Source organism: Lagenorhynchus albirostris, chromosome 13, assembly GCF_949774975.1.
Source record: "Lagenorhynchus albirostris chromosome 13, mLagAlb1.1, whole genome shotgun sequence".
Classification (NCBI taxonomy): domain Eukaryota; kingdom Metazoa; phylum Chordata; class Mammalia; order Artiodactyla; family Delphinidae; genus Lagenorhynchus; species Lagenorhynchus albirostris.
In genome coordinates, this window is record NC_083107.1 from 68,146,739 (window position 1) to 68,168,736 (window position 21,998).

The window sequence follows — 21,998 nt, forward strand, 5'->3', positions numbered from 1 at the left end:
AAACTACTTCATGTTACAGTAGGATTGAGCAAATAAATAAATATACTGTAGACAGTGACAGCCAGGATTCTCATTACTAGAGAAAGGAGTTATAAGTAAGGAAAAAAGAAGGTGTGAATGAAACTTGTAGTGTTGGACTGAAGATGAATCATGGCTTTAAACAGACAGATATAGAATAAGTACTATTATGTGTATGTGTGCATGAATATTCATACATAAATGTCATATTTCTATCCATCAAGAGGACCCAGAAGCAATGACATCCCAGTAGGAATGAGTACATCTAGCACTCAAATCTTTGTTTCTAAATATATTCTCCAATAAAAGAAAGTAGGATTCCTTAGAGGAACAGTTGGTTCCAGGGCTGGGGCAAGAAAAATACAAGATGCACCTACAGTATCTCATGGTGTCAGAGAATTAAAAAGTGCTCAAAAAGTGATAGGGACATGCTGAAACGACACAGGAGCCCACTTGAAAGAGCCCTTGATAGCCAAATCTGGGACAATTTGAGCAGCAAAATAATAATAGCATTGGATTATAACCCTAGAATAAAGTAAGTATCCATGACTCCATACTTACATAAATAAATTAATAGAAGAAAAAGATCTTTCTCACAGGAGAATTCCAATTAACATTGAATAAGAAATGATGGAAACAGAAAATCATCATTAGACTAAAACACAATAGAAATAATTGTTGCAGGCAAGAATCACTGATGGATGCTAAAGTAGGCAGAAGCATAATAAGGCAGATTAGTTGAATGTCTCAATCTCCACACAAAATATTTATTAATTTACAAAGGGGAAAACTGTAATTTTGCCATGGATAAAACTGGACACCTAATCAAGTGACCAAGGTTACTATCATCAGTAAAAAGATACATATACCTCCTAATATGGTACACTGTGAAGGGCCAACATTGCTTTGAAGGCATTTTTGCCAAAAACATAAAACCTTCAATCTAATCTTGAGAAAATACCAGACACACCCACATTAGGGATATTCTACAAAATAACCAGATAGTCTCTTCAAAAGTGTCAAGGGCACAAAAGACAAAGAACGTCCAAAGAACTGTAACAGATTAGAGGAGACTAAGGAGACACAGTAAACAAAATTAAATGTGGAATCCTGATGGGATGCTGATGGGATCCTGTCATACTTACATGTAAAATGTTGGCATTAGAGGAAGCTGGGTAAAGAGCACATGGAAACTCTGTACTAATTTTGCAATTATTTTGTAAGTCTAAAATTATTTCAAAATATAAAGATTTTTTAAAAAGGAATATATATTCGTAAAATAGTAAGAAATATATATTGGTCTCTGCGCCCTAGATCCTGCTAATACTTAGTCTTTGACCCTGGTACTTGACACAGAGCTCCTAAAATTTGTAATTCCCTCAGTTATAGGAATATCTGACACAGAGGTCCTAAATCTCTTGGAATTTCCTGGGTGACAGAAGCATCTTTTGTTCTAATGAGTTGACTCTTGGTGGACTCCTAGAAGGAGGGTGGTCACCAGAAAGACAAAGCAATGATTAGAAGTTTGGAACTTTCAGGCCCACCTCCCATTCTCTGGCAAGAAGAGAGGGTATGAAAATGGAGTTAATAATCAATTATGCGTATGCGATGAACCCTCCATAAAAATCCCCAAATAACAGGGTTCAGAGAACTTCTGGGTTGGTGAACATATCTATGTGCCAGGAGAGTGACACACCCCCAACTCCACAGGACAAGAGCTCTGATGCTCAGGACTCTTCCAGACCTCACCTTATGTATCTCTTCATCTGGTTGTTCATGTGTACCCTTCATTACATCCTTTATAATAAACCAGTAAACGTGTTTCCCTGAGTTCTGTGAATCATTTGAGCAAATTATCAAACCCAAGCAAGGGGTCATGGGAACCCCAATTTATAGCCAATCCATCAGAGTACAAGTTGACAACCTGGGACTTATGACTGGAATCTGAAGTTGAAGCAGTCTTGTGGGATTGAGCCCTTAACTTATATGATCTGATATTAACTCCAAGTAGATAGTGTCAGACTATATTAAATTGTAGGATACCCAGCTGGTGTTGGAGAATTGGCCAGTGTGGGAAAACCCCACACATCTGGTATCAGAAGTGTTGTGAGTGTGTAGTAGTGTGAGAGTAAAGGAAAACACAGGAGGTTTTCCTAATCAAATTGCTTGTGTTTGCATCAAGAAACACCAGAAGGACACACAAGAAACTAATAAGAATGGTTAATCATAGATACAGGAGAGGAAAAAAGACAAATGAGAGTGAGATATCTCAATGTTTGTCATCATTTTGACTTTTGAACCACAATCCAAAAAATTAAGTTTTTATGTTAAAAAAAATAATTATGCCTTAAAACCCATACACGGTCAAAATATAAAACTGTTTGATGATTTTGAGAAAGTATCTGCTAGGTAACAATACCAAAACTTATCAGTGAGCTAACAAATTCTCTAACGCATACCATGCAAAATGAAAGCAACTGGACTGCAATATCACAAGATATATATCACTGTGCAAAATTCACATCTAAACTGAATTTAGATAACCATGTACTTTAGCCTGTGGCAGGAAAAAAGTGGCAATAAGTCTGAAACAAGAAAGGATGTTCTGATATTGAAAAATAGGATCCAACTTCTTGGACACCAGTAGGACTGATTTTTAGACCAAATAAGAAAAAGTGTTAACTTCTAGATTTGACCTATTTTCTTATAATACATAACATTCCTCTCACATGGGTCAAAGCACCAGGCCAAATCTAAACTATTCTTCTTGACACCCTGGAGAGTAACAGACCCTTAACTCTGATCTTAGTCCTTACTGTATAGCCCTCCAACCCCTTCCCATGACTACTCCACTGTCATATACTCCTTGTCTCCTCTTGGCCAAATAGGGCTCCTTCCCTCTATGATCTGTTTATTCTAAACCAAAGGCTTCCAAGATGGGCTCTGCACCCCTCAGAAGTGCATTTGGGGCCGTGGAGGGGAATGATAAAAGTATCAAGGAGAAGGCTAAGTAGACAAGCCTTTGGGCTCACTACCCCTAGTTACTCAGAGCAACTCCATTTTTAGTTATTTTATATACTGGTGTTTTGCATAAGCTTTTATTATTTGGAAAAAAAAGTAGGTGGGAAAAGGGGTTCTACTGCTATAAAAACAAACTGAAAACACCTACCTAAACTAAATATTAAACTACTACATATGAACTAACAAAGTGGAAATATACTGGGCAAAGACCAAACAAAAAAGTGACCTGGGAATTCAGGTTCACCATGGAAGTAGCCTAAAATTAAGAGGGCTCCTTAAAGAACTTCTGAAAAGACTGTCACTCTAGGACCTACATGAATCCAAACACTGAAGCTGGATCAGATATACTCCATCTCCAAGGATAAAGGAGCAAAATATTGTCTATCATGTACTCACTCAAGTGTGTTTACTTTTCTGTATGTGGTAAGCCCAGTATCAGACATAATGGTTCAAAATTAATACTACTTTCTGCCTCACCTTCCGATCATCAGGCACCAGATCCTGAAGCACCTTTCTCTTAGGCCACTCCTTGGCCAGTTCAGCAGAGGCCAGCTCCTGCAGGTGGTATACAGCTATCTTGGCAGAACGCCTCTGAACTCGGCCCCCACTCTTTGGCTCCAAGCTCATGTCCTTCAAGCACTCTGGCTGTCCTGACTCTGGAAAGAAGGATATCTGCAAGAATAAGACACAGTAAAACACAGGCCTGAGAAATGGCTTCCATCAGATCCAGTGATTAAAGGCTGTCCTTCCTGCTCTCATATAGAAAGAGCTATTAAAAAAAAAAAAAAAAAAAGGAAGAAAAGAAAGCTACTTACTAGCTTGCTAACCGCTAGTATAAAGCTCTACCATCTTAATGCATATTTTACTGGTAAAAAGCTTCTTAGCAGGATAAAATCTGTTGTGTTGGAATAAGTGCAAGTGGTTAAAAGTCAAGATATACCCATATACAAAGAAATAAACATCAACCCATATACAAAAATTAATTCAAAATGGATCATAGCCATAAATGTAAACCATAAAAGTATAAAAATTCTAGAAGAAACCTAGGGAGAACGTTTTGTGATCCTGGGCATGATGGTTTTTTGATGTGTCAACTTGGTGAGGCTACCATCATCAGTTAATCAACCAAACATTAATCTAGATGCTGATGTGAAGATATTCTTATAAATCTAATATATGTCCATAATCAGTTGACTTTAAGTAGGAGAGGTGTGACAGAAAAAAGAGGCAGGAGACATTTCAAGCATGAGAGAGACTCAATACTGTTGCTGACTCGAAGATAAATGGACCATGAGCCAGGGACTGCAGGTAGCCTTTAGAAGTTGAGCACATCTCCCAGCAAACACGGAAATGAGGTCCTATGCCTGAATGGAACTGAATTCTTGAACCATCTTAATGAGCCTGGAAACAGATCGTCTCTTCGAGCCTCCAGAAAGGAACAGCCCTACCGACACTTTGATTCCAGTCTTGTGAGGCTCTATACAGGGGAACCAGCTGAGCCATGCTGTAACCTGGACTTCTGGCCTAATAAACTGTGAGATAATACAGTTGTGTTGTTTAAGCCATTAATTTTATGGTGATTGTTATAATGCAGCAAAAGAAAATTATACACTGGATTGGGCAAAGATATCTTAGATACAACAACAAAAGCATTATCCATAAAAGGAAAAAAAAGATAAACTGAACTTTATGAAAATTAAGAATTCTGCCCTTTGAAAAACACTATAGAAAATGCAAAGACAAGCTACAGACTGGGAGAAAATATCTGCAAAACATGTATCTGCTAAAACACTCGTGTCCAGGGACTTCCCTGTTGGTCCAGTGGTTAAGACTCTGCGCTCCCAATGCAAGGGGCACAGGTTTGATCCCCAGTCGGGGAATTCAGATGCTGCATTCTGCACAGTGCAGCAAAAAATAATAATAATAATAAAAAAATAAATAAAAGATATGGGAACACATGTATATGTATAACTGATTCACTTTGTTATAAAGCAGAAACTAACACACCACTGTAAAGCAATTATACTCTAATAAAGATGTGAAAAAAAAAAGGGCTTCCCTGGTGGCGCAGTGGTTGAGAGTCCGCCTGCCGATGCAGGGGACGTGGGTTTGTGCCCCAGTCCGGGAAGATCCCACATGCCACGGAGCGGCTGGGCCCGTGAGCCATGGCCGCTAAGCCCGCGCGTCCGGAGCCTGTGCTCCATGATGGGAGAGGCCACAACAGTGAGAGGCCCGTGTACCGCCAAAAAAAAAAAAAAGACTTGTGTCCAGAATATGTAAAAAACTCAAAATATATTTAAAACGTAATAGCAAGACAACAAAAACTGCAACAATAAAATGAACACAGGATTTCAACAGACACTTCACTAAAGAAGAAACTTCATTAAAGACTGACATTGCCAATAAGCAGATGAAAAGATGGTCAATATCATTAGTCATTAGGGAAATGCAAATTTAAACGGCAGTAAAATACTGCTACATACCTATTAGAATGGATTTTAAAAATGAACATGACAAGGGCAAGTGCTGATAAAGACGCAAAGCTCCTGGAATTCCCATGCTTTGCTGGTGAGAATGCAAAATGACACAGCCACTTAGGAAAACGGCTTGGCAGTTTCTCACAAAGTTACACATACACTTATCATATGACCTAACAGTCCTATTCCTAAGTATTTACCCAAGAGAAATCAAAACTTATTTTCACACAAAAACCTTTATGTAAATGTTTATAGCAGCTTATTCAAAACTGCCCCAAACTAGAAATGACTCAAATGCTCTTCAACTGGTGAATGGATAAATTGTGAAATATCCATACAGTGGAATCCTAGACAGAAACAAAAAGGAATAAACTAATGATCCATGCAACACACGGATGAATCACAAATGCATTATGCTCAGTGAAGGAAGCCAGACTCAAGAGGGTATATACTGTATGAGCCCATTTATACGACATTCCAGAAAAGGCAAAACTATAGGGACAGGAGATAGATCAGTGGTTGCCAGGGGCTGGGGATGGGAAGAACAAATGACTACAAAGGGACACAAAAGAATCTGGGGGGCATGATCAAATTGTTCTGTATCTTGATCATGGTGGTAATTACATGACTGTATGTTTTTGTCAAAACTCATAACTGTATACTAAAAAGAATGAATATTAATTACCATATGTAAGTTATATCTTGAAACTTAATGCTAAAAAAGAAAAAACGAGGTGGGGGGGCCTAGAAATGTAATCAGGAAAAGAAAAATTCAAGACAAAAAAACTGGAATAGAGGGATCGGCTGGATAGAATCCCACAAAATTTCTCACTTAGGGAGAATGCCTTAAGCTTTAAAAATATAGTAATGAGTTTACTTCTGCCCAGACTATACAATGAACTTTGATTTCTTTAACCTAATAATGATCAGACAGGAGAGCACAAAAGAACAAGGAAGAGAGAGAACAAAAACATTCAGATTAAAAGGGACTACAAATGAGGAACCAAGGATGTAGGAAAGATGCAGGGGCAAGCAGTCACCGCAGAACAGATCCCCAAACAGGGTCTGGAAAGCAATCAGTACTCACAGGCCCATGCTCTGACCTCAGATGATACGCAAGTCCAGCCTTCGATCTATATGGCTTTCCACAGTGGTGACATTTCAGGGTCATCTTCTCCAGCTCTGCAGCCCCTTTGCCACATTTTCTGACATGATACAGATATCCCATGATGCTGGTGAAGCTACTAGAGCAACTCTGAACAAAGGAGAGAGGCCTATATTATAATCTTACATATTTTTATATGATTTCTAAACTTCTAAACGGCCACATCATACAAACAGACGCTCTGATATCACTAGACCCTCTCCAGCATTTCCCATTCGCACAACTCTTCCTTGTCCCTGGCCCAACTGCTCTCCTATCTACCACCAAGTATGATATTCAATCAACTTAGTCAGCAATCAGTAAACTAGAACTGTATACCTCGTCTGTGTCACAGCTTCCTCCTTGGTCTATGATCCAACTCCACCCCAATATCAAACAGCCAGCAATATCAAAGTTCCTCACATGAGGTTACTACAATCCTCTTTATCACAGTAAAGAAAGGATGACAAAGAAACTCCTTCAAACAAAGGGAAAAGGGAGAACAAATTTCTGGAGATGAGAAAGAAAATAAAGAACTGTTAATGAATTCAGGAGACCCTGAAAAACAGAAGTCGCTCTTATGCTGGAAGATGACACAAAACCAGGTCTGTAAGGGAGAAGTAGGAGACATGGAAGCAAGTAACAGAAAGACATTGACCTGAGGCTCCAGGCAGAAGGAGTTGCTGTCTTTGGGCTCTTACCTCACGCATGCACCTCAGCTTTCCCAGTCTCTTGAGAACTGTTCGGAGACGTTCCCTCTCACTTGGCTCATCTATTTCATCTCCAGCCTTCAAGATGGGCTAGAAAGCAAGAGAAGCAGACAGGCAAATGACTCATGGACAAGACAGATACAGGAAAGAAATTCTATCATAGGAGAATCAAGGACTGGACTAGTACCTAAGCTGATGCCCATGAAATCTAAGTTATCTGACTCCTGGCTTTCTCCATCTTCTCCTAAACAGTGAAGTGAACGTAAAGGAACTAAGAGTTCAAAGCCTCTACCTCCCAGGATATGAACCTTTGGGCTAACCTAAACACAAATACCTATGTATCCACATTTCATTGTGTGTAACTCTTCTATCTAAAGGGTATTCTTACTTAACATCCCATGAAGTCCCAGAGCCTTAGCCATCTCCACTGATTTATCTACATTCATCCAAGTAAAGGCATCCAAATACCACATAGGCTCACACAGCACAGAACACACTCTTACCAAGCTATTATGATTTGCCATGACATGATACTTCATCCCTGCCAGTGAACGAAGTTGTTTCCCACAATGATGACAAGTGAACATTTCCTACAAGGAAAAAACACTGCTCAGGGTCAGGCTGTTCAACAGAGAAACAGAATGTCACAAAGTCCTATTCAACTGCTCTGGTCTGTATCTCCTTTATTTCCCAAATTCTATAATAGTCAATGAATCTCAAAATCCCAAAAGCTCATTGTCATGTCCTCAAGGGCAAAGAGGTAAAGGCTATTCATTTTCAAAATAATAAGAACTACCATTTACTGAGTGCCAGTATTTGCCAATGGGGTAGGCACTTAGCATGTAATATTTCTTTTTTTATCCTCTCATGGACTACACAAGGTAGTACCTATCTCTACTTTATAAATGAGAAAACTGAGGTCCACACATAAAAAGCTAAATGACACAACTAGTAAGTACCTGAATTAAGATTCAAACCCAAGTCTGTCAGACTCCAGAGTCTATGTTTTCTCTATGACACAATGCTGCCTCTTCTCCACAATAATCAGCATATCCAACACAGTGCCAGAGGTTTAAAGTTTGGGTAAAAAGTCATAACAGTTATGAAATGCCACAAAATATCTAACCTGTTTGCAGTTTTCCATGTGTTTCTTTAAGCCCTCTATGGTCTTTCTCCCCACTGCCTGGCAGGTAGGACAGGAGACACTGCCTTTATCCACAATTTCTAAGTACCACTGCTCCTCTAAACTGCCTACAAAGGAGAGAAAGGAACACTTACAATTTGCAGTATTCTCCAGAAACAAAAAGCACAATCCCAGATTTTAGGAAAAGTATCATAAAGTGGCTTTTCCTCTTCCTGGGGGAAAGACTCTTGCTATATATAACTTCTAGAAATAATTTTTTTCAGACAGTGAAGAGTTTCTGAAACTCCTACTCAATTCCCCACGATCAAAACCATCCAACAACCACTCCAAAGCCCAGTGGCTTAAAGAAATGAGCAATAATTTTTTTCCCAGTTTTACTGACATATACCTGTCAATGGGTAATATTTTTCATGGTAGCATATAAGAATGGGATACTGAGATATATAACAATCAGTTTGCTAAGTGTTTCCTATGTGCCTGAGACTTTGTTAAATGTTTTTATCCCATTTAATTTTCACAACAATTCTGACTGCCTTTATTATTCCTATTTAGAGACAAGGAAACTGAAGTTTGCAGAAATTAAGAGGCAGGTCAAAAAATTAATGAAGAGCCAAAACTTGAACAAACATGACTGACCTCCAAAGCCATGCGCTTAATAAGCGCCTCCCTAAAAAAATGCTTTGGTACACCATTCCTTTACCAACAACAACAAAAAAGACAGAATGAGAGAACTAGATCTCAGAAAGCTTCCAACAGAAAGCATACCTGCTGCATAAGCTGGTGGTTCCTTCCGAATACGACGAGCCTGGGCTTTGGGATTAGGCTGAGTTTTAGGCCGTTGCTTCCTCCCTGACGCAAGACAGAAACTTGAAGCCCAACACATCACCTTTTCTGACCCCTCTCTAGCACCAAAATCTCTTTCCTCTTCTTCTCAACACCCTAGGCCCCACTCCCTCAACCAAATGACTCCCTTAAGTCATGACAGAAGAAAATGGTAAAATAAGGCAGGATGGGGGGACTTCCCTGGTGGTCCAGTGGTTAAGACTCCGTGCTCCCAATGCAAGGGGCCTGGGTTCAATCTCTGGTCAGGGAACTAAGATCCCACATACCGCAACTAAGCCTACACGCTGCAACTAGAGAGCCCGCACGCTACAACTACTTAGCCTGCGAGCTCTAGAGCCCGTGAGCCTCAACCAGAGAAGCCCATGCGCCACAACTAGAGAGCCCACACGCTACAACTAGAGAAGCCCGTGCGCCGCAACGAAGATCCAGCGTAGCCAAAATTAAAAAAAAAACAAAAAAACAAAGGCAGGATGGAGGCCATTCCTTGCCAAAAAATTCAAAGGGCTCAAAAGTGCTTAAGGGCCAAAATCTAAGGTCCCTCTCCCTTTCACCTTCAGAGAATAAAGCCCAGGCACGCAGTGAAAAAGAATTAGCAAAGTTACTCCCTTACCATAAAGCTTATGCTTCTTCTGAGGAAATTCTCGATAGTCTTCATCTTCTTCCTGCCTGGGTTTCCTTTTTCCTTTGGCTGATACTCCACCTGACCCTGAAATAACATAAGAAAACAAAACAAAATTTCAGTATGGTTTATATGAGAACATCTACGCCCATCTTCAAATCATCAATCACAAGACCACCAAAGAGAAAGATTATCAGCAAGCACAGGTCTTAGAGAAGTGTTTGTAACATTTTTAGGGAAGTTGGTATAATTTTTCATTAACTGACTCAACCTCCCCTTTTCCTTTTGTACTGTTCTCCATCCCAAGTGATCAACTGTTCCCTATGAAAAATAAGGTCCTTCAGGCAGTGTGATTTGTTTGATCCTGATTTGAGGCTAACTGTTCAAGATAAAGGGCTACTAAGAACCCTTCAGACTATAACCACTAATAAATTCCACTTAGAATAATCCTTACACTAGCGCCTAAACCCTCAACAGAGGATCAAACTAGAACAACGGGAAAGAAAGTTCAATTCGTATGAAGAGGAAAGGCTATACCATATAACCTAGAGGAGTAAGATCAGCAGAATTTCACTCAGTAAAACAGAGGGACAGTTCATGAAGCTAAGAGTATATGACAGCCTAACACCTTAAAAAAAATTTCAGGGGACTTCTCTGGCGGTCCACTGGTTAGGACTTGGCGCTTTCACTGCCATGGCCCAGGTTCAATCCCTGGTTGGGGAACTAAGATCCCACAAGCCAAGTGGCATGGCCAAAAAAAATAAAAATTCAACCACTAATAAGGAACACATATGTGGTACTTAATACTTTAAGAGCCATTTACAACAGATACCTCAAATATAACTTTAGAGAGTTCCCTGTCTTTGGAATAAGATACTGATACTGATACCTTCAACATGGGAAGTAGCAGCTGGCTTGATCCTTCTCATCTTCATCCAGTAGGCAGACTTTCGGAAGGAGGCTGGAAAATCACTCACCAGTTCACACGAAGAAGCAGATGATGAGCCGCTTAAGGAGTCATCATGAGGGATAGTGTACTGGAAACTATTATCCTTTATGGAGCACTGGGTCCTGCTACTAACAGGACACAAAGATAAATACCACAAAGGAGGGTCTGGAGTAAAGTTTCTATTACTTATATTACATCATAAGAAGATAACCAAGTTGGTTACCTGTGCAAAAAACGAAGAAGCCTGATAATAAAAACAATTTAGATTGTAATTTTCTAACAATTAAATTAGTTGACCTAGTACAATATACATAATTATTATTATACTTCACTATAATCAGAAAGCATAAGCAGTCCACGTAAATGATCATTCTATAGCCCAAGTAGGCATTCCTTCCTAAATCCATCAATGAAAAGAAAGTAGTAAAATAGGGTGTTCCATGACCCTTTAGAAGATGCCCTGGATCTGTAAGCAGGTGTGTCCAGGCCTCCCTATTCCTCTGGCAGAGGAACAGTAACCACTACACCTTGATGTCAGGGCACCCTGTCTTGCTTAGGCAACTTGATACTTAGATCCCACAGCTAAAGGAAGGGTGCTATCTTGTCTGAGTTAAGCTGGCCAGAAGTCTGGTATACGGCTGGATCCAAACTTCTAAATCTAAGACCAGTCAGTATGTAGTCAACAAACATTACTGAGTAGTGACAAAGTATCTTCTAGATAGCTCAAAGTGTGGTAGAGCAGCAGTTCTCAAAGTGGAGTCCACGGATCTCTGAGACACTCCTCTTCCAGCTAACTTAACTGTGTGAGGCCTGCCTTAGATTTATGGTTTAGAAATGTCACACTCTGGATGCTGTATAAAAGATGACCCATGGAGGATGAGTGAAAGAAAGGAGAAGAGTTAGCAGTTTATTGCAATAGTACGGATAAGAGATGATGAAAGCTCGAACTTGAACTAAGGTTTCGTAGTAGAGATGATAAACTGACAGATTCAAGACAACACTTTAGAGGTACAGTTGGTAACAATTACACATAGAGGTTTGTGGTAGCAGGTAGGTGGAAGTAACAAAGGTGACCATTCTTAGGAATAAATAAAAGTAAAATGTGATAGATGCCTGCCAAGGAATATTATGTAGCTGTTAGAAGCAATAAACCATTTCTACACATCTAGAGATACGAACATAACTAAAAAGCATACTGTTAAATAAAAAAAAAACAGAACAAGATGTACACTACAATGTCAATTCAGTAAATTAAAAACAATTACACAAGTAAACGGCACTAGCTATTTTATGAGGACTCATAAATATTTAAGGACAAATATCAAACTTGTTAGTATGGTTGTCTCTGGGAGGAAGGGGATGGATGTGGGGATAGGGAAAACAAAAAATAACAGGAACTTACAAAGTCAGTATGCTACAAAAAGGGAAAATTGATTCTCAGCTCTGTACATGAGGTCCAATATTACAAATTTAATACAGAGATGTCCTGGTTCCGGCACAGTGGCACACACCCACTATGGCCCATTCCTCTTGCTGATTACAACTAAAAACTCTGGACCTCAAAAAGTAAACAAAAGCAGGTGGATTGTGGAGAACAGTTAAAACTGGGAGAAGTGAGTCACATGGGGTATGTTTCCCAGTTTTTTTTTTCTCTCACATGCAGCTTTGCAACAAGGGTGGCCCCCCACTCACAGACCAGCATGGGCAGCCTAAATTCTCATAGAAACTCCATCTTTCTGGCCTTAGAAACCAGGAAAAGGGGTCTCTATAGACTAGAGAATGTGGGGGAATCATGGAGAAGAGACAGGCAAAGAAGGTGACCTCATATTTCTGTGTACAAATCCACACAAATCACAGCTTAACTTGAGCTATGTATGTGCGGAGGATACACCCAAACCAGCTTAGCAAAGACTTTGAAAGTGAAATAAGATTTAAACAAACTACACAACTCTCAGCCTAACCCCTGAGCTACTACTGTGAGACAGATCCAAACCAATGTATCAAAAGCTTGGAGAACTGAAACAAGATTTGAAAAACCTGAAAAAGTCTCAAACTAACCCCTGAGCTCTAAACCATCACAGAAAAGACTCAAAAGAATGGAATCTCAGTTCCACTGAACCAATGCCTTCAGAAAGTAGGACAGAATTTATGGTCTGAACCTAAACAGGTTACCTGCTAAAATAAAAACAGCAACAATCCCTAGAAGATCCTAAAAAGACCCATGGTCTACACAAATAACATTCACAATCTTGAGAATAAATTCCAAAATTATGCAATTCACAAAGAACCAGGAAAATGTGAGCAATTCTCAAAGGACAGATGATAAACAGATGTTGGAAGATGATGCAGATGTTGGAACTATCAAAGCCTTTAAAGCAGCTATTATAATTATGCTCCACGATAGAAAGGAAAACACTGGAAATGAAGGAAAATGTAGGAATTATCAGCAGAAAAATAGAAATCATAAAAAAGAACAAATTAATTTTAAAACTGAAAAGTAACAAATAAAATAAAAACTCACTGGATGGGCTAGTAATAGAATGGAGACAGCAGAGGAAAGAATCTATGAACTTGAAGACAGATCAATAGAAATTATCCAATCTGAAGAACAAAGAGGACAAAAGACTGAAAAACAGTCAACAGAGCCCCAACAACCTGCGGTGTCAGTATCAAAAGATCTAACTTAAGCATAGTTGTAATCCCAGAAGAAGAGGAAAGAGAGATTGAGGAAAATTTTTTGAAAAAAATAATGGTGGAAAAATCCCCCAAATTTAATGAAAAACTTAAATTTACAGATTTAAGGAGCTCAACAAACACTCAATAGAAAAACACACCTAGATATATCTTAATGAAACTGTTTAAAACTGAAGATTTTTTAAAAATCCAGAAACCAGCTAGAAAAAAATGACATATTATTCAAATGATCGTGAATTTCTCAACAGAAACCAAGACAGCACAACAACACCTTTAAAATCCTGAGAGAAAAGATTTATCAATCCAAAATTCCATATTCAGTGAAAATAGCCTTTAGGAATATTTCTTCAGATGAAGAAAAACTAAGAAAATTTGTTGTCAGCAGACTGCTCTATGAAAAATGCTAAGGGAAATAATTCCAGCTGAAGGAAAAATGACACCAGAGAGAAATCTGGATTTTTAAGAATGAAGAAAGAGCAAGAGAAATGGCAAACAGCCAGGTAAATATTAAAAACTCTTTAAGGCAAAATTTTAGCATTATCTGGTAAGGTTTTCAATAAATGTAGATGTAATATATATGACAGCTATAATTTAATGGTCAGCAGGTAGGGGGTTAAAGGAATCTATATGGTCTAAGGCTTCTACATTTAAGCAAAGTGGTAGTATTTTAACTCTAAGTAGATGATGAAAGGGTAGGTATATATTGTAATTCCTAGAGCAACTACTACCAAACCTCCCCCTCAAAGGAAAAAAAAGGGAGGGGGGAGCCAGAGAGAGAGCCAAAATCAAATAGATAAATTAAAATGGCACACTAAACATTTAAATAATCCAGAAGAAGGTACAGAGGAAAAAACAGAGTAGAGAGAACAAATAATTAAATGGTAGACCTAAATCCAACCATGCAATAATTAATTAAAATGTTTACGGTCTAAATACTCCAGTTAGAAGTCAGAGATTGAGAGAGTAAATAAGAAAGCAATATCCTAGTATATGCTGCCTACAGAGGCACACTTTATTTAAATATAAAGACATATGTACATTGGAAGTAAAAAGATGAAAAAATTATACCATGCCATCAGCAAACACAAGAAGGCTGGAGTGGCCATTTTAATATCAGATAAAATAGACTTCAAGACAAAGAGTATTACCAGAGATAAAAAGGGACACTTCATAATAATTAAAATGACAAATCATCAGGAAGACATAATTACTCACTGCATGTGTCTAACAATAGAGGCTCAAAGCACACAAAGCAAAACTGATAGAAAAAGAAAAGTAGACAATTCTACAATCTTACCAGAAATTTTAAGTCCTCCTCCTCTTAGGAACTGACAGACTAGACAAAAATTGAGTAAAGACACAGAAGATCTGAACTACACTATTAGCCACCTTGCTGTAGCTGACATTTATAGAACACTACATCCAACACCATGGGATATACTTTCTTTCTTTTTTTTTTTTTTTTTGATACGCGGGCCTCTCACTGTTGTGGCCTCTCCCGTTGCGGAGCACAGGCTCCGGACGTGCAGGCTCAGTGGCCATGGCTCACTGGCCTGTGGGATCCTCCCACACCAGGGCACGAACCCGTGTGCCCTGCATCAGCAGGCGGACTCTCAACCACTGCGCCACCAGGGAAGCCCTGGGATATACTTTCTTTTCAAGAGCACACTGTGCATTCACAAGATAGATCATATACTGGGCTATAAACTTTAAACCTAAAAAGATGAAAATCATACATGTGTTCTCTGACCACATCAGAATTAAATTAGAAATCAAGAATAGCAAGGTATCTAAAATAAAAAATAAATCTGGCAATTAAAGAATCCAATTCTAAATAATTCATGGGTCAAAAATGAAATCACAAAGGAAATTCAAAAATATTTTAAGTGAATAACAACAAAAATATACATATCAAAATTTGTGGGATGCAACTAAAGCAGTACTTAGAAGGAAACTTAAAACTGTAAATGCTTATGTTAGAAAAGAAGATCTAAAATCAATAAGTTAAGATTTCATCTTAAGGTAGCTTAAAAAGAAGAGCAAAGTAAGCCCAAAAAAATAGAAGGAAGAACATAATAAAAAGGAGAAATTCACAAATTAGGAAACAGACTTTACAGAAAATCTGGTTCTTTGAAAAGATCACAAAATTGACAACACTGTAGCTAGACTGATCAAGAAAAAAAGATACCAAAGATACCACAAATAACCAACGTCAGAAAGGAAAGAGGGGTTATTATTATACATCATACAGACATTAAAATAATGAGAATACTTCGAAAAACTTTATGCCAAAAAAACTGACAAATTAAGATGAACAAATTTCTTAAAAACTACAACTTACCAAACTGACATAAGAAGACTGGAGGCATAAAGATCAGAAGGAAAAAAGTATAACTGCCCCTACTTGCAGATTTTTTTAACAGATTTTATTCAGTTTGTTTACAAAGATAATCTCAGAAAATATATGAAATAATTACTAGAATTAAAAATGAATTGAGGGACTTCCCTGGTGGTGCAGTGGTTAAGAGTGCAGGGGACACGGGTTTGATCCCTAGTGCAGGAAGATCCCACATGCCACGGAGCAACTAAACCCGTGCACTACAACTACCGAGCCTGTGCTCTAGAGCCCGCAAGCCACAAGTACTGAAGCCTGCGTGCCCTAGAGCCAGGGCTCCGCAACAAGAGAAGCCACCACAATGAGAAGCCCACACACCACAATGAAGAGTAGCCCCCGCTCACCACAACTAGAGAAAGCCTGAGCGCAGCAACGAAGACCCAACACAGCCAAAAAATTAATTAATTAATTTTTTAAAAATGAATTTAGCAAGTGACAGGATACAAGGCTAAAATACAAAAATCAATTGTGGGACTTCCCTGGTGGCACAGTGGTCAAGACTCCACGCTCCCAATGCAGGGGGCCCGGGTTTGATCCCTGGTCAGGGAACTAGATCCCACATGCATGCTGCAACTAAGAGTTCACATGCCACAACTAAGGAGCCCACCGGCTGCAACTAAGGAGCCCATGTGCTGCAACTAAGGAGCCTGCGAACTGCAACTAAGGAGCTCGCCTGCAGCAACTAAGACCCAGCACAACCAAATAAATAAATTTTTTTTTAACAAGTGTACTCTTAGCTACTAGCAACAAGCAACGAGAAGATGAACTTGTAAAAACAATAGCATTTACAATAACAAAAAACACAGGAACCTAGGAACAAATCTAGGAACCTAGAAACAAATCTAACAAAAGCCATCCAAGAATTTTACAATGAAAACTACAACTCACTGGTGAGAGAAATTGAAGAGGACCTAAATAAATGGAAAAATATAACATGCTCATAAATCAGAAAATTCAATATTGTTAAAACGGCAATTCTCCCTAAATCGACCTATAGATTCAATACATATACCAATCAATACTCCAGCATGCTTCTTTTATAGAAATAACAAACTGATTGTAGAATTTATATAAAAAGGCCAAGAAAATATAATAGCTGAAACAATCTTGAAAAAAACAACAAAGTTAGATGACTTACCTTATCTGATTTCAGGACTTACTCTAATGCTACAGTACCAAAACAGTTTAGTATTGGCAAAAAGATAGACATACACATTAATGGAAGAGAATAATGAAAGTCCAGAAACAGACCCACACCTATACATGTTCAATTGATTTTTAACAAAGATGCCAAGGCAACTGAACAGGGAAAGGATCGTCTTTTCAACAACTGGATATACAAATGGAAAGAAATTAATATTGACCTTTATAACACACCATACATAAACATTAACTCTACATGAGCCATAGACCTGAATGTAAAACCTATAAAACTTCTGGAAGAAAGCAAAGGAAAAAATCTTTGCAATTAGGGATGGCAAAGTTTTCTTAAATAGAATACAAATAGCATGAAACATAAAAGGAAAAAATGATAAAATTTTTATTATTTTTAATGATAAATTTAAAACTTTGGCTCTTCAAAAGACACCATTAAGAAAATGAAATGCAAACCACTGACGAGGAAATATTCAAGACACATATAACAAAAGAACTGTGTTCAGAAAATATTTTTAAAAAATTAAATTATACGATTTAACGGTGAGAGAAAACACAATTTTTTTTTTGGGGGGGGTGGCAAAAGACATCAACACACTTGACAAAAAAAGATATATGAATGGCCAATAAGCACATGAACAGATGTTTTACACCACTATTCATCAGGAAAATTCTCATTAAAACCACAATGAAACACAATTATACACCCATTAAATTAGCTAAAATTAGAGACTTACTCTCCTACACTGCTGGTAGGAATGTAAAATAATACCGCCAATTTGGAAGACTGACAATTTCTTAAGAAGTGAAACATTCTCCTGACATCGGACCCAATCAACCTAAGATGGTAAATTCCATCTTAATAAATAAATACTGTGTTAAGTATTTATCAAAAGAAACAAAAATATTTTTCCACACACAGACTTGCCCATGAATGTTCAGAGCAGTTTTACTGTAATACCTCCACACTGAGAATAACCCAAATGTCCCTCAAGATAGATGGCTAAACAAACTATGTTATATCCATAATCGAATTCTGTTTCGCAACAAAAACTATTCTTCATTCAAAATCATTATTCTGGGCTTCCCTGGTGGCGCAGTGGTTGAGAGTCCGCCTGCTAATGCAGGGGACACAGGTTCGTGCCCCAGTCCAGGAGGATCCCACATGTCGCGGAGCGGCTGGGCCCGTGAGCCATGGCCGCTGAGCCTGCGCGTCCGGAGCCTGTGCTCCGCAACGGTAGAGGCCACAACAGTGAGAGGCCCACGTACCACAAAAAAAAAAAAAAAAAAAAAAAAAAACATTATTCTGAGTGAAACAAATCATGCAAAAAGAGGACACAATGTCTGATTTCATTTATAGAAAATCCTAGAACATGCAAACCACTGTACAGTGACAGAAAACAGGTCAGGGGGTGTCTGGGGACAGGAGTGGAGGGAGGAATGAATTGCAAAGGGACGTGAAAAAACTTTTGGGAGAGATGGAAATGTTATCTTGATTGTGGTGACAGTTTCATGGGTACTTACATATGTCAAAGATGAAGATATTGTATACATATATCTATATATGTATACAATATACTTATTGTATAAATATATGCAGTCTATTGTACTTCAATTATACCTCAATGAAGGTATAAAAAAATTTTAGTGGGAACTGGCTGTCCTCTAGGGCTAAAACCCCATCCCAAACAATGGGAACTATCTGTACTAGAAAGACTTGATAGTATCAACAGGCCATTAAGAGTCAAGTCCCATCTGACTTCTCTTAGGAAACTGTCCTCAAAGAAATTTCTTTGCTGTCAATGTAGGACTTGGATATACCGACCTCCCTGCTCATGAATAAGCACGAGTATAGTGAAAAAAAAAATCAACAGTTTTAACATCTTGGGGATTAAGTCAACATGGATAGGGAATCCCTCCCTCCAGCTCTCTTTTATTTTTAAAGGACTCAACAAAAACAATTCTCAAGTATTTTACACTACCTATCAACTCAGGGTATTTGATTATTTGTTAAAAACCAGATTGGGCTTCCCTGGTGGCGTAGTGGTTGAGAGTCCGCCTGCCAGTGCAGGGAACATGGGTTCGTGCCCCGGTCCGGGAAGATCCCACATGCCGTGGAGCGGCTGGGCCTGTGAGCCATGGCCGCTGAGTCTGCACGCCCGGACCCTGTGCCCCGCAACGGGAGAGGCCACAATTGTGAGAGGCCAGCGTACCGCAAAACAAACAAACAAACAAACAAAAAAACCCAGATTAATCTCAAACTTCTCTTTCCATAAATATGACAAGAAAAAGCTTTTGGCTCATACAATAACTATCATAATTGTAGTTACTTTAAAATAACCTGTTGTGTGTGGTACTTTCAGTCTCAGCTTCAGATCACAAAGATGAGAAGTTTAACCTATTTTCAACTCCTTTCTGATCTACCAAGAATTTTTAAGAGCCCCTAGTTCACTCTCTAGGTGCAAATATTTAGATTTCATTAGAAAAGTATTTTACATTCATCTCAGTATCCTTTGCAGCCTTTTTTATTCTACCCAATCCTTAAATACTGATGTTTTCCACGGTTTCATCCTCTACTCTCTTCTAGTCTCATTTCTCATGGAGGATTCTCAAACTTCACAATGTCCTAGGAGTCCAGTTAAAAATAAGGATTCTGATGCCCTAACTCCAATGATTCTGATTCTCATTAATAGATGAGGGCCCATTAATCTTTACATTTCTGAACAATTACCCACTTGCTATTCCATTAAATCCTTTTACCCATTCACATTCTGTTCTTTCTTCTGAAAAACAAAAACAAACAAAAAAACAAAACAAACCCCTTTTCCTTCTGGCTAACTGTATTATTCCTTGACTTCCAAGTCTGTTTAGGAGTGATTTGCTCTGGCAACCCTTCCCTTCCAAATATCACTCCCCTTCCCCAAAGGCTATACTAAATTCCTGTTTAAAAACATTTCATTAGGGGCTTCCCTGGTGGCGCAGTGGTTGAGGGTCCGCCTGCCGATACGGGGAACACGGGTTCGTGCCCCGGTCCGGGAGGATCCCGCACGCCGCGGAGCGGCTGGGCCCGTGAGCCGTGGCCGCTGCGCCTGCGCGTCCGGAGCCTGTGCTCCGCAACGGAAGAAGCCACAGCGGTGAGAGGCCCGCGTACCGCAAAAAAAAAAAAAAAATTTCATTACACTGTATTGTGTGGATCTCCTTGCCTAAATAGGTTAGTCTCTTAGTTGTGTTTTTTTTTTTTATTTTTTTTTTGCGGTACGCAGGCCTCTCACTGTTGTGGCCTCTCCCGTCGCGGAGCACAGGCTCCAGATGCGCAGGCTCAATGGCCACGGCTCACGGGCCCAGCCGCTCCGCGGCATGTGGGATCTTCCCAGACCGGGGCACGAACCCATGTCCCCTGCATCGGCAGGCGGACTCTCAACCACTGCGCCACCAGGGAAGCCTTAGTTGTGTATTTTTCATGTCTGTGTATCTAACCTACCACAGAGCTGGCACAAAGCAGATATTTAGTAAATATTGTATGAATGAATTAATCCCTTCCAATGAGTATCTCCTTAACAAGAACCTTTTTTGTATTAACAAATATGGAAAAGCTTAGCACATTCAGTAAACAATATAATAAACCAGTCTTGAAGCCAAGTAGCTTACAGTCATTTTTATCAGTCCTTCCCAAGTTCATCAATGTATTCACGAGTACATATTTGATGTCTAAAGAAATGCAGGGCTACACTTAGTCACACATTCCATTTTTATTATAATTCGTACTTTTTTTTTTTGCAAGCGAAGTTTTCCTCCTCCACACTAGGATTAGACCTGCACTGTCCAATCAGGTGGCCACTAGTCACAGGTGGCTATTTAAATTAAGTAAAATACAATTTAAAATTCAGCTCCTCACTGACGTAAGCCACATTTCAAGCGCTCAACAGTTATACGTGGCTAGTGGCTACAGTACTGGACAGTGCGGATACACAACATTTTCATCATCACGGGAAGTTCTATTGGACAGCGCTGGCGACACAATTATAAATGGATCGCACAAAACCTCACTTACTTCTTAGCTCCCACGATCCTCGTGCTCCTCTGCTGCTTAAAGGATGTGGGTCCCGGGGTCTAGCAAATTGCAAGCACATGAGTAAATGCTAGGGGCCTCTGAACCTTAACCACAAAAAGACGAATCCCCCTGTGCCAAGAAATGAAGCTCTCCCGGGGCTACTCCCTCAAACGGAAGAAGGCAAGACTTTTTATGAAAAATGTGCCGCCCTATCTTCCTACAGGGTCAAGGCAGGTGACAACGCTAGAGCCTTCATCTCCCCCATTCTCAAAGCCCTGTCCTAGAAAGAAGCTCTAAAAGGGAGACAGAAAGCGAGGACAACGGATATGGGAGGCATTGAGGATGTAAAAGGAATAGAGACTAACGGCAATCTGACGAGGAACTGAGTCCAAGGGGGTGGGGATCGGGCAGCAGAAGTGGGGGGAAAAACGAGGGGGCTGGTATATCTGACCTAGAAGGGTGGGGCCTGCGATGGGCTCTGATAAAACCAACTCTGAGCAGGGGACAAAAGCGAGGGACCGCGTGTGGCGGGCTCGACAGCGCTACCCCTAAAGCGTAACGGTCAAACCGAGAAACTCACGGCGGGCACTGCACCGAGTCTGGAAGACATCACTGCCTCTCCACGCCTAACAAATTCACCCAAGGGCTCCGGCCAGATCAACGCCACTTCCGCTCTCCTCTCCGCTCCCGGATGTGGAGTCGGCGCGCCGCGAGCCCCGTGCCTAACGTCTACTTCCGCCTCTCAGCTTCCGAGGGGGCTGCGGCAGGGCGAGTCACG

The 21,998-nt window shown here is 39.6% G+C and overlaps 1 protein-coding gene across 4 annotated transcripts in view; it reads right to left on the reverse strand.

Annotated features, from left to right (window-relative positions):
* The window catches only part of ZNF512 (zinc finger protein 512), a 35,203-nt gene extending 13,312 nt beyond the window's left edge, over positions 1-21,891 (reverse strand). For 2 of the 4 annotated variants that reach the window (XM_060169660.1, XM_060169658.1), the window contains exons 1-10: positions 21,801-21,891; positions 21,221-21,279; positions 10,866-11,053; positions 9,968-10,063; positions 9,280-9,363; positions 8,497-8,621; positions 7,874-7,960; positions 7,362-7,460; positions 6,604-6,771; positions 3,517-3,711 (exon numbers count right to left, since the gene is read on the reverse strand). In XM_060169660.1, coding sequence (XP_060025643.1) covers positions 3,517-3,711; positions 6,604-6,771; positions 7,362-7,460; positions 7,874-7,960; positions 8,497-8,621; positions 9,280-9,363; positions 9,968-10,063; positions 10,866-11,053; positions 21,221-21,279; positions 21,801-21,830 — 1,131 coding nt within the window. In that variant the 5' untranslated portion in view covers positions 21,831-21,891. The remainder of the gene's footprint in view (positions 1-3,516; positions 3,712-6,603; positions 6,772-7,361; positions 7,461-7,873; positions 7,961-8,496; positions 8,622-9,279; positions 9,364-9,967; positions 10,064-10,865; positions 11,054-21,220; positions 21,280-21,800) is intronic. The other 2 variants (XM_060169659.1, XM_060169661.1) reach the window with 2 other exon arrangements.
* Positions 21,892-21,998: the final 107 nt, after the last annotated feature.